Here is a 12,624-nt window from a genome sequence, read left to right on the forward strand (position 1 = left end):
ATTGCAGTGCGTGGCCTTCTCATTGCGGTGGCTTCTCTTGTTGTGGAGCACAGGCTCTAGGCATGCAGGCTCAGTAGTTGTGGCACATGGGCTTAGTTGCTCCGCAGCATGTGGGATCTTCCTGGCCCAGGGACCGAGCCCGTGTCCCCTGCATTGGCAGGTGGATTCTTAACCACTGCACCACCAGGGAAGTCCCTACACAGGTAATTCTTGATTTTTATTGTAATGTATTCTGTATTTCAGAAACTGTATCAGAAAGGAGAACTGTAAAAACAGAAAGACAAAAGTCAGATAGCTTTCCCTTCTCCTGCAGGTGCCTCAAGAGTTTCCTGTTTACAAAGCATGCATTTCCCCTTCTTGCCACAAGATGGCCTCTTGAATCTAGAATCGATGAAAATTATACTGGAGTTGATCATTTTCCTGAGACCTGCTGGGAAAGGGACTCACGAGTGGATTATCAAGATGAAAAGTAAACTATAGGTATTTTTAAGGACATATCAGTGTCAGAAAAGTAGACCTGCCTTTAACGAAAAACTGAGAATTCACAAAAGGACAGATTATTGTGGATTGGAATAAACAATCAGAGAAGGCTTGGTAGGGAAGGCGATGTGAGCTGGTCTTGAAAAATGTGTAGAATATGGATAGACAGATGGGATGGGCAAGGACATTCTAGGCAGGGGCACAGAGAAAGAAGGGGCAAGGCGTAAGTGGAACCACTAGGTAAACAGAAAGAGCAGAGTTCAAATGCATGAGGGAGAGTTAGTGAGATCAGACAGTGGAGGGTCATGGCTACAGGTTCTTCTAGGTCTGCACATGCATCTCCTCTGGCCTAAGTCCCTGTTAACAGCCTCCCCATCTCTCCTACTCTGTCTTTCTCTTTACTGCTCATGCCATTTTTCTGAAGTCTTGTCCTGTTACTCTGTTGGTTAAGAATTTAACCAACCAGTGGTTCCTCCTGCCAACCCTATTAAGTTCAGACCTCATGCAAGCCCAAACAGTGGAATAGGAACACAGAAGCACTTCTGTTCACCTGATCAGTTAGTTCAGGAAAAATGGGGCCTGCCATCATCTATTCTTTTTTTTTTTAAACATCTTTATTGGAGTATAATTGCTTTACAATGTTGTGTTAGTTTCTGCTGTACAACAAAGTGAATCAGCCCAATGCATAGGTATATCCCCATATCCCCTCCCTCTCGCGTCTTCCTCCCACCCTCCTTATCCCACCCCTCTAGGTGGTCACAAAGCACTGAGTTGATCTCCCTGTGCTATGCAGCTGTTTCCCACTAGCTATCTATTTTACATGTAGTAATGTATATATGTCAGTGTTATTCTTTCACTTCGTCACAGCTTACCCTTCCCCCTCCCCGTGTCCTCAGGTCCATTCTCTACGTCTGTGTCTTTATTCCTGTCCTGCCACTAGGTTCATCAGAACTTTTCTTTTTTTTTTTTTTTTTTTTTAGTTTCTGCTTTATAACAAAGTGAATCAGTTATACATATACATATGTTCCCATATCCCTTCCCTCTTGCGTCTCCCTCCCTCCCACCCTCCCTATCCCACCCCTCCAGGCGGTCACAAAGCACCGAGCTGATCTCCCTGTGCTATGCAGCTGCTTCCCACTATCTATCTACCTTACGTTTGGTAGTGTATATATGTCCATGCCTCTCTCTCGCTTTGTCACAGCTTACCCTTCCCCCTCCCCATATCCTCAAGTCCATTCTCTAGTAGGTCTGTGTCTTTATTCCTGTCTTACCCCTAGGTTCTTCATGACATTTTTTTTCTTAAATTCCATATATATGGGTTAGCATACGGTATTTGTCTTTCTCTTTCTGACTTACTTTTTTTTTTTTTAGATTCCATATATCTGTGTTACCATACAGTATTTGTTTTTCTCTTTCTGACTTACTTCACTCTGTATGACAGACTCTAGGTCCATCTACCTCACTACAAATAACTCAATTTCGTTCCTTTTTATGGCTGAGTAATATTCCACTGTATATATTTGTCACATCTTCTTTATCCATTCATCTGTCAATGGACACTTAGGTTGCTTCCATGTCCTGGCTATTGTAAGTAGAGCTGCAGTGAACAGTGTGGTACATGACTCTTTTTGAATTATGGTTTTCTCAGGGTATATGCCCAGTAGTAGGATTGCTAGGTCATATGGTAGTTCTATTTGTAGTTTTTTAAGGAACCTCCATACTGTTCTCCATAGTGACTGTACCAATTCACATTCCCACCAGCAGTGCAACAGGGTTCCCTTTTCTCCACACCCTCTCCAGAATTTACTGTTTGTAGTTTTGATGATGGCCATTCTGACCCGTGTGAGGTGATACCTCATTGTGGTTTTGATTTGCATTTCTCTAATGATTAGTGACGCTGAGCATCCTTTCATGTGTTTGTTGGCAATCTGTATGTCTTCTTTGGAGAAATGTCTGTTTAGGTCTTCTGCCCATTTTTGGATTGGGTTGTTTGTTTTTTTGATATTGAGCTGCATGAGCTGCTTGTAAATTTTGGAGATTAATCCTTTGTCAGTTGCTTCATTTGCAAATATTTTCTCCCATTCTGAGGGTTGTCTTTTCATCTTGTTTATAGTTTCCTTTGCTGTGCAAAAACTATTAAGTTTCATTAGGTCCCATTTGTTTATTTTTTATTTTATTTCCATTTCTCTAGGAGGTGGGTCAAAAAGAATCTTGTGGTGATTTATGTCATAGAGTGTTCCTCCTATGTTTTGCCCTAAGAATTTTATAATGTCTGGCCTTACATTTAGGTCTTTAATCCATTTTGAGTTTATTTTTGTGTATGGTGTTAGGGAGTGCTCTAATTTCATTCTTTTACATGTAGTGATCCAGTTTTCCCAGCACCACTTATTGAAGAGGCTGTCTTTCCTCCACTGTATATTCTTGCCTCCTTTATCAAAGATAAGGTGACCATATGTGCCTGGGTTTATCTCTGGGCTTTCTATCCTCTTCCACTGATCTATATTTCTGTTTTTGTGCCAGTACCATACTGTCTTGATTAGTGTAGCTTTGTAGTATAGGTTGAAGTCAGGGAGCCTGATTCCTCCAGTTCTGTTTTTCTTTCTCAAGATTGCTTTGGCTATTTGGGGTCTTTTGTGTTTCCATACAAATTGTGAAATTTTTTGTTCTACCTCTGTGAAAAATGCCATTGGTAGTTTGATAGGGATTGCATTGAATCTGTAGATTGCTTTGGGTAGTATAGTCATTTTCACAATGTTGATTCTTCTAATCCAAGAACATGGTATATCTCTCCATCTGTTTGTATCATCTTTAACTTCTTTCATCAGTGTCTTATAGTTTTCTGCATAGAGGTCATTTGTCTCCTTAGGTAGGTTTATTCCTAAGTATTTAATTCTTTTTGTTGCAATGGTAAATGGGAGTGTTTCCTTAATTTCTCTTTCAGATTTTTCATCATTAATGTATAGGAATGCAAGAGATTTCTGTGCATTTTGTATCCTGCTACTTTACCAAATTCATTGATTAGCTCTAGTAGTTTTCTGATAGCATCTTTAGGATTCTCTATGTACAGTATCATGTCATCTGCAAACAGTGACAATTTTACTTCTTTTCCGATTTGGATTCCTTTTATTTCTTTTTCTTCTCTGATTGCTGTGGCTAAAACTTCCAAAACTATGTTGAAAAATAGTGGTGAGAGTGGGTAACCTTGTCTTTTTCCAGATTTTAGAGGAAATGGTTTCAGTTTTTCACCATTGAGAATGATGTTGGCTGTGGGTTTGTCATATATGGCCTTTATTATGCTGAGGTAAGTTACCTCTATGCCTACTTTCTGGAGACTTTTTATCATAAATGGGTGTTGAATTTTGTCAAAAGCTTTTTCTGCATCTATTGAGATTATCATATGGTTTTTATCCTTCAGTTTGTTAATATGGTTTATCACATTGATTGATTTGCGTATATTGAAGAATTCTTGCATTCCTGGGATAAACCCCACTTGATCATGGTGTATGATCCAGTGTATGATCCTTTTAATGTGCTGTTGGATTCTGTTTGCTAGTACTTTGTTGAGGATTTTTGCATCTGTGTTCATCAGAGATATTGGCCTGTAGTTTTCTTTCTTTGTGACATCTTTGTCTGGTTTTGGTATCAGGGTGATGGTGGCCTCGTAGAATGAGTTGGGAGTGTTCCTTCCTCTGCTATATTTTTGAAGAGTTTGAGAAGGATAGGGGTTAGCTCTTCTCTAAATGTTTGATAGAATTCGCCTATGAAGCCATCTGGTCCTGGGCTTTTGTTTGTTCGATGATTTTTAATCACAGTTTCAATATCAGTGCGTGCGATTGGTCTGTTTATATTTTCTATTTCTTCCTGGTTCAGTCTCGGAAGGTTGTGGTTTTCTAAGAATTTGTCTATTTCTTCCAGGTTGTCCATTTTATTGGCATATAGTTGCTTATAAATCTCTCCTGATCCTTTGTATTTCTGCAGTGTCAGTTGTTACTTCTCCTTTTTCATTTCTAATTCTATTGATTTGAGTCTTCTCCCTTTTTTCTTGATGATTCTGGCTAATGGTGTATCAATTTTGTTTATCTTCTCAAAGAACCAGCTTTTAGTTTTATTGATCTTTGCTACCGTTTCTTTCCTTTCTTTTTCATTTAGTTCTGATCTTTATGATTTCTTTCCTTCTGCTAACTTTGGGTTTTTTTTGTTTTTCTTTCTCTAATTGCTTTAGGTGTAAGGTTAGGTTGTTTATTTGAGGTTTTTCTTGTTTCTTGATGTAGGACTGTATTGCTATAAACTTCCCTGTTAGAACTGCTTTTGCTGCATCCCATAGGTTTTGGGTTGTCGTGTTTTTCTTTAATTATCTTTTTTTTTTTTTTTTTTTTGCGGTACGCGGGCCTCTCACTGTTGTGGCCTCTCCCGTTGCGTAGTGCAGGCTCCAGACGCGCAGGCTCAGCGGCCATGGCTCACCGGCCCAGCCGCTCCGCGGTATGTGGGATATTCCCGGACCGGGTCACGAATCCGTGTCCCCTGCATCAGCAGGCAGACTCTCAACCACTGCCCCACCAGGGAAGCCCGGGTTGTCGTGTTTTCATTGCCATTTGTTTCTGGGTATTTTTTGATTTCCTCTTTGATTTCTTCAATGATCTCTTGGTTATTTAGTAGCATGTTGTTTAGCCTCTTGTGTTGGTATTTTTTACAGTTTTTTTCCTGTAATTGATAACTAGTCTCATAGCGTTGTGGTCAGAATAAATACTTAATATGATTTCAATTTTCTTAAATTTACGAAGGCTTGATTTGTGACCCAAGATGTGGTCTATCCTGGAGAATGTTCCATGAGCACTTGAGAAGAAAGTGTATTCTGTTGTTTTTGGATGGAATGTCCTATAAATATCAATTAAGTCCATCTTGTTTAATGTGTCATTCAAAGCTTGTGTTTCCTTATTTATTTTCATTTTGGATGGTGAAAATGGGATGTTAAAGTCCATTGGTGAAAATGGGGTGTTAAAGTCCCCTACTATTATTGTGTTACTGTCAGTTTCCTCTTTTATGGCTGTTAGCATCTGCCTTATGTGTTGAGGTACTCCTACGTTGGGTGCATAAATATTTACAATTGTTATATCTTCTTCTTGGCTTGATCCCTTGATCCTTTGATCATTACGTAGCGTCCTTCTTCGTCTCTTGTAATAGTCTTTAGTTTAAAGTCTATTTTGTCTGATATGAGAATTGCTACTCCAGCTTTCTTTTGATTTCCATTTGCATGGAATATCTTTTTCCATTCCCTCACTTTCAGTCTGTATGTGTCCCTAGGTCTGAAGTGGGTCTCTTGTAGACAGTATATACACGGGTCTTGTTTTTGTATCCATTTAGCCAGTTTATGTCTTTTGGTTGGAGCATTTAATCCATTTACATTTAAGGTAATTATCGATATATATGTTCCTATTACCATTTTCTTAATTGTTTTGGGTTTGTTTTTGCAGGGTGGAATTTAGGCAGGGGTGGGGTTTAGGGTGGGGTGGGACCTAGGCAGGTGGGAGGTGATGTTTGAGCATGGGGCGGGGCCTAGGCTCAGGACCCATGCAGCTAGAAAAGGCCTTTGGGGTGGGGCCTTGGGGGTGGGGCCTAGGCGGGGCGACATTCAAGCATTGGGCGGGGCCTCTGCTTAGGACCTGCTGGGAAAGGGAGAGGCAGCACGTGGAAAGGAGGGCCTGTGGAGTGTGGAGTTCCGGAGTTTGAAGGTAGGGCCCTGGGTGAGGGTGTGTGGGTGGGGTTTAGGCCCAGAGCGTTGGAGGTGGTCTCTGAGTGTAGAGGTGTGGCCCTGGGTGGGGGTGTAGGGGCGGGGCTTGGGCTCTGTGCAGCCGGAGGGAGGCTCCGAGGGCAGAGGATTAGGCCCGGGAGCCCAACAGGCTTCCCGGTGCCTAAGTGGACAGGGAAAGCGCTGGCCCCTTTCCCTTCCATTCCTTCATGCCCCTCCCCCACCATCTCCCCCAGGGTCTCCCCCATCGCCGCTGTACCCCTAACTGTGGGTGGGTCCCTCTGGGTGTAGGAACTCTTCCCCTCCCCCAGCCACCCCTCAGGGGTGCCGGTCCTGGAGGTCTGGCCTTTACTTTTGCTCCCCCTTCCCTCCCTCCCACTCCCTCAGGACCCACGTGGCTGGAGGGGGCCTAGGTGAGCAGAAGATCAGGCCCGGGATCTCAGCAGCTTCCTGGGGGCCCAAGTGGGCAGGGGAAACCTGGCCACGGTCCCTTTGGATCCTCTGCCCTCCCAATGTTTCCCAGTTTCCCCCTTTGGGCGTGGGATCCCTTCCCCTCCCCAGCTGCCCCTCGGGCACCACTCCTGTCCCGCCTCCACTTCCCCTTCCCCTGCACTCCCCCCACGCCCCACGTCCTACCCGGTTGCTGGGGGTTCCTCCCGTCCCCTTAGGTGTCTATGGTCCCCCTCAGGTGCCTGGTAGGTGCCCTAGTTGTGAGGAGACGCGAATTCCGAATCCTCCTAATACGCCATCTTGACTCCGCCCCCCATCATGTATTCTTATAATTTTTAAGTCAAAACCCTATGATCGGGAGGGAGACGCAAGAGGGAAGAGATATGGGGATATATGTATATGTATAACTGATTAACTTTGTTATAAAGCAGAAACTAACACACCATTGTAAAGCAGTTATACTCCAATAAAGATGTTAAAAAAAAAAAAAAGAAAAAAAGACTCCCCCCCCAAAAAACAAAAAAAACCCCTATGATCCTGGGAAGAGTTCAGAATGTAATGTGATGTCAGCATCTTTATATTGCTGACAATAAAAGCAATCTTTATATATACAAGCAATCTATAGTGTAGACTCCCATCTTCCTTTTTTTTTTTTTTAAACAAGTGCATATATGTAAGTATATGTGTTTTTAGTCATTTAAAAAATGTTTGGAAAGAGAAAGTGTAAACAGTCATTATCTCTGAGTAGTGGAATGTTCTTTTGACTCATCTGTATTTTCTAGTGTTTTCTTAAATGAACATGTATTACATCATACTAAACAAAAAGTATCAATAAAAAATGTATTTAGTTTTTCTCTCTGTAAAATGGTGATTAAGACATCAGGTAGAAGTGTGGTGAGCCATTAATAAGTATAGAAGCTGACAGACTACAGTCAATTGATGTTTGCAAATTCTTTAAAATTAGGAAGGTCATTGGAAATAGCCACGGCAACCTCTTTCAAGGAAGTCCAATCTTCTAACTGATCTGAATCTGGGACAGGGAAGGAAGCATAATAAAAAAAAGTTTTCTCCTCTACCTTCCCAGATTTGAAATCAAAGAGAAAGAACTCTAACTGCAATGAGAATTCTTAATCTGAGGTCCTTGGATGAGCTCCTGGAATTGTATGCTAATTTGTGCATATTGCACGTTTTTCAGGAGAGAATTTTTGGTTTTAAAAGAAGTTAGGGACTCAGATTAAAACCAGAGAGTTTTTTCACTTTCAGAGGATTGTGAGACAAGGAGCTTGCCTTCATTGCTAAGACCACTTAAGTCAGATGGCCTTACAACTGACCATGTTAAAAATGAGTGAGAAACCCATGGTGATGACACTACATGCATGCAGAGGCACCTGGTAGTATAATCTGTGACTGATGAAGAAATTATCAGAAATACAATACATCCAAGTAGATGACATCTTCTTATACTAAATTTCCTCGGTGATATTGATCAACATATTTTTGGAATTCCCTTTAGAGCACATGACATATTCTTTTGAGTTGCCTCAATGATGGCAAATCTTGCCTGTTGGGGTTGAACTGGGGTTTTATCAATTGTCAAATGTTACCTAAAATGAATACTGGTAAATAAAGAAGTAATCAAGTCGGGCAAATAATCATCTTTGGCTAAAAATGAGTAAAAGTAAATTACAAGACATTTTCTTAGTTTATTTACTTATTTGACTTTTAAGTACTTCCAAAATGTTTTGAAAGACAGTATTTGGATTTACTTAACCTATGTGGGGCTTCTTTCTCTATAGGCAAACCTCATGTATTCTAGTTTTCATTTGATGTACTCTTTAATATAAGCTTTCTATTTGTATTGAGTCTCCTTGGACTTATGATGCCTGTTTGCCTTTATTGTTTTTACCTAGAGTTAATTTTTTCTTTCTTCTGTGAAATGGCCAGATATATTGATGCAGCCAATGCTTTGGAGCAAGAAACTAAACTGGGGTTACGACGCTTTGAAGTTTGTGACAACGTTGATCTTGAAACTATTTTGATGGAATATGAGAGCTATTATTTTGTAAAATTTCAGAAATACCCCAAAATTGTCAAAAAGGCATCAGACACAGGTATCTTTAAGTTTCGTGTTTCTTCCTCATTTTATTTCCAGATAGATGATGTCCCCCACCCTACACTGAAGGAATAGACCAGAAGGATTGTGTAGCCTCTCTTAGATCCAGTGCAGACAACTTAAACATGACATCTGGGACATCTGGACATTGACGTCCCTTTTGTCACGTTGGCATTTGTTTGAGGGCTGTATGATTTAGGGCAGTGAAAGCAAAACCCCAGTGTGTCACAGTACTTTTTAGAAGATCAACATTACTTTCATTTCTTTAGAGATGAAAAGAGCTGTTGGAAGATAATAAATGACAGAAGACTTTTTTTCTTGTTGGGAAGACCTATTATCTATCTTGAAAATAACATGAAAATGAGTATTGGTGAGGCTAATAGCTCATGTATAGATAATGAAATGCTTTTGAAAGCCATCAATCCAGATAATGATCAATATAATGCAAAGACCCAGTATAGGTTAACAGTCAAGGAGACTGGCTGGAGGAAAGATCTAAAGTTAGGGCCCTGTGTTTTGTAGTGACATTGACTTAGAAGTCTGTAAGTGGGGGAAGTAGTTATAAACCAAGGGAGATCATTCCTGTTTACAAGGCACTTGTTAAGCCACAGACTTTAACATTTCATGCGGGGACCAGGAAACTAAGAGGAATATCAATTAAAAATGGCCAGCACTGAATCTCAGAGCTGGAGGTGTTCCGAGAGGGTGGTGTTTTATCTGAGCTCCCTTTCCAATGCAGGGTTCAAAGCTCCACATCCTTGGCTGGTTGTTGGATCTGGGTTTTGGCAGAAAATGCACTGACTCCTAACCACTGGGCCACCAGGACTGTTATTGACATGATCTGATATCTAGAATGCTAGTTCTAGCTTGGAACCACACTCTCCTGGGGTATTGGACACAATGTCTTTTTTTTTTAAGGTAAACAGGCAGAATAGACTGGTAAGTGTTCCCTGCCAGGCTCATGCAATCATCCTGGTGTCCCAGGGACCACAGCAAAATGGTGTCAAGTTCATGAAAACTTAATAAAATGGTAACTGTAAAGCTAGCCCACATTGGAGGTGCACTGAGTCTGTGGTCTCCAACATGTTTAATATCTGAGGTCTTTGGGGTCCTTCTGTGGAAATGCTTGGGAAGCATGGGCTTCTTTCTCTTCGCCGGTAGGTAATTCCACTCCTCTCTGGCTGAGAATAGCTTAGAGTTTCTGGATGTAGCACAAATTTTAAGAACAATGTAAAAGGACAAACATACCTGAAAAATCACTTTCTCTTAAAAATTAAATCTTTCCTTTTCCTCCCAATATTTGTTTTGTCACAGCAGAAAATAATTTATCACAAAGAAGTGGAGGGAAGACCAGAAGGTAAAGTAAATGGTAATTCATCTTGACCAACTCAACTCTAGGAGTTTGTGGGATCTGTTTCCAGAAGATTCTCTAGTGCAGCTCCATATCTGCCTACCAGCAATACCAGACTGTGGTCCTGTGACCTTGGTGGACCCAGCCATGGGTTCCCCTCATGTCACAGATGTTCAGGACACGGACCAACGACTGTTGGTTCTCTGGTTTTACCACAAAGAATTGCATCCACTGATGCTCTGTCTTTCTAGGCTGGGTGGTATGAAAAGTATGGACCTCAGAGATTAAAAGACCCATGTTCAGCTCCCAGCTCTGCCACTTACAAGCTTGGAGCAGGAGTTTGACATATAGTGAGTTCCTGCCACATAGTAAGCACCCAAGAGCTATAATTTTCCCTTTTCACATCGTACCTGTCATTGCTTTGTGCACTCCAGATCACATGTCCTGACTGTCTGAAGGGAATCAGGTCTATCTTTTCCTCTCCTTTTCTCATGCTCACCTTATATTTCTTTCTCCAGCTTCTCAAATCCAAGTCTCATCTGGCACTTGGGGTATCTGATTAGAGCCCCTCTGTCTCTTGACCATACTGGGTTGACACAGGCCCCCAGTCTTGCCTCAGTGTCCGTCCCATTCCTCTCTTCACTCCAGACCACACCCCTGTCGTCGGAGCCTGTTCAGAAATGCCCCGGACGGCACAGCTTTGGGGCATCAAGGCCTGTGAATTTTTGCTATTACAATAAAGCCCAGACCTCAGGGGAAGGTGGAAGTGGGCTTCCGGTAGGGGCCACACAATCACTCAGGCAGTGAACAAAATTTTTAAAAATCTTTAGAATGCAATTGAAAGGAGAAAACTTAGATTGTGATCATAATAAGCAACTCATTAGGCCATCAAGAAGTGTTGTGAATTCCATGAATCCCACTAGGCTGTCTGCTCTGTGACTCCAATCCCTTGTCTGCAGCCTAAGAAGGAAGGGACTGAGACACCTCACCTTTTATGAGCGAAGGTGTTTACATCGCTTGTAGAAGAGCCGTGGAGCCCGAGCCTGCTTCATGACGATACTCACGGTGATATTCAGCCTGAGGCTACCTTTGCTTTGTGCAGTTCTTTAGGAACAGGTTTACTGTTTTGACCAAAGTGTTCTTTTATTTATAGTTTCCATAAAGCTAGTCAGACTCTGGTAATAAATGATAACTACTTGGGAACAGAAACAGTGAGCAGCATTTTAAGAGGCAGCTTTGGAGCGCATTTGGATTCTGATTGCTTTTCAGCCACGCATTCATGTCTGGAACTTCCTCAGCATTCCTTACCTCGCAGAACGTTCTGTGGGTGAATGTCCCTGGAGCCCTTCGCCTCCCTTTAGGGCTGGAGCATGGTGGCATCGGACAGCTGGGGGCTTCTTCAGCCCCCCTCTGGGTAGCTGTTTGTACATGGCAGCCATCGAGTTTGGATGGCAAATGGTTGGCGTCAGGAAGGATAACTAGAAAAGTGGTGTTTGTGTATCATTTTCTACTTAAAATAGTTACTGAAATGAGAGGTTGTGTCATGAGACTGGTTATTAACAAATGAACGTGCTTTTTCCTAATTCCTGCATCTCACACCAGAGAGCAAGCTCCGACTTTACAGATTTGCAGATGATCCAAAGGAGGAAAGCTTACCTCGTGTGACGAATGACAGAATTAGGATGCCAAAAGATCTTGACAAATCAGGAGACGGGGTCCAAAATAGCAAGATGAAGTGTAATGAAATAATGTTTAAGGTCGAATCAAAGATTCACAACAAATAGCTCCATTATTACACAATCTGAGACCTAGAAATCTGAGTGACAGAAGATGCAGTGTGAGTCAACAGTATGATGTGATTGCTAATGTGGTCTCGGGCCTCATCAAGAGAAACACAGCGTCCAAAAAGTAGGAAGTGACTCTATTCCAGTCAGATGACAGTGGACAAAGGGAAGATGACCAGGATGAGGATGACTCTGGGAGCCTTAGGAGTGCTTGGAGCAACTGGAGATGTTTAGCTTGAAGAACAGAAGACTTGGGGTGGGGGTGGGCGCCTAGAGCAACCCGGTGGCAGTCTTCACTTTCTAAAGAGGGATTGGGCCTTCTTTGCAGAATTTCAGAGGGCACACCAAGGACTGGTGACTAAAGTTAAAGCAGGGTGAATTTGGTTTCATATTCGGAAGAATTTTACAATCCTTAGAGCTGATTGGAAATGAATTGCATTGCTTGTACATTAGTGCACTTGTCTTTGGTCATGTCAAAGCAAATCTGTGAATCAGTTACCTCCAATGGGAAATCAAAGTGGGAAAAAGACTCTCAGTTCCTCACCAGCCTTACAAGGATGTTTAGGCACATTTTATATATACATCATGTGTATATATATATATATATATATATATATATATATGTGTGTGTGTGTGTGTGTGTGTGTGTGTGTATGTCTCCTTACTTCATTTAAATCAATGCTATTCATAGGGTTTGTAC

The 12,624-nt window shown here is 41.7% G+C and overlaps 1 protein-coding gene across 6 annotated transcripts in view; it reads left to right on the plus strand.

Annotated features, from left to right (window-relative positions):
• KATNAL2 (katanin catalytic subunit A1 like 2) overlaps window positions 1–12,624 on the plus strand; it is an 88,912-nt gene that overhangs the window by 41,679 nt on the left and 34,609 nt on the right. For 4 of the 6 annotated variants that reach the window (XR_014295724.1, XM_082640541.1, XM_082640544.1 and 1 more), the window contains exons 3-4: window positions 8,621–8,787; window positions 10,104–10,146. The exons of 1 other annotated variant lie outside the window; for it this stretch is intronic. Coding sequence is in view for 4 of the 5 variants with exons in the window: in XM_082640541.1 (XP_082496667.1) it covers window positions 8,621–8,787; window positions 10,104–10,146 (210 nt within the window). In the remaining variant the exon portion in view is untranslated. The remainder of the gene's footprint in view (window positions 1–8,620; window positions 8,788–10,103; window positions 10,147–12,624) is intronic. One more of the 6 variants, XM_082640542.1, reaches the window with a different exon arrangement.

This window comes from Mesoplodon mirus (assembly GCF_964341445.2).
Source record: "Mesoplodon mirus genome assembly, chromosome: 13".
NCBI lineage: Eukaryota > Metazoa > Chordata > Mammalia > Artiodactyla > Ziphiidae > Mesoplodon > Mesoplodon mirus.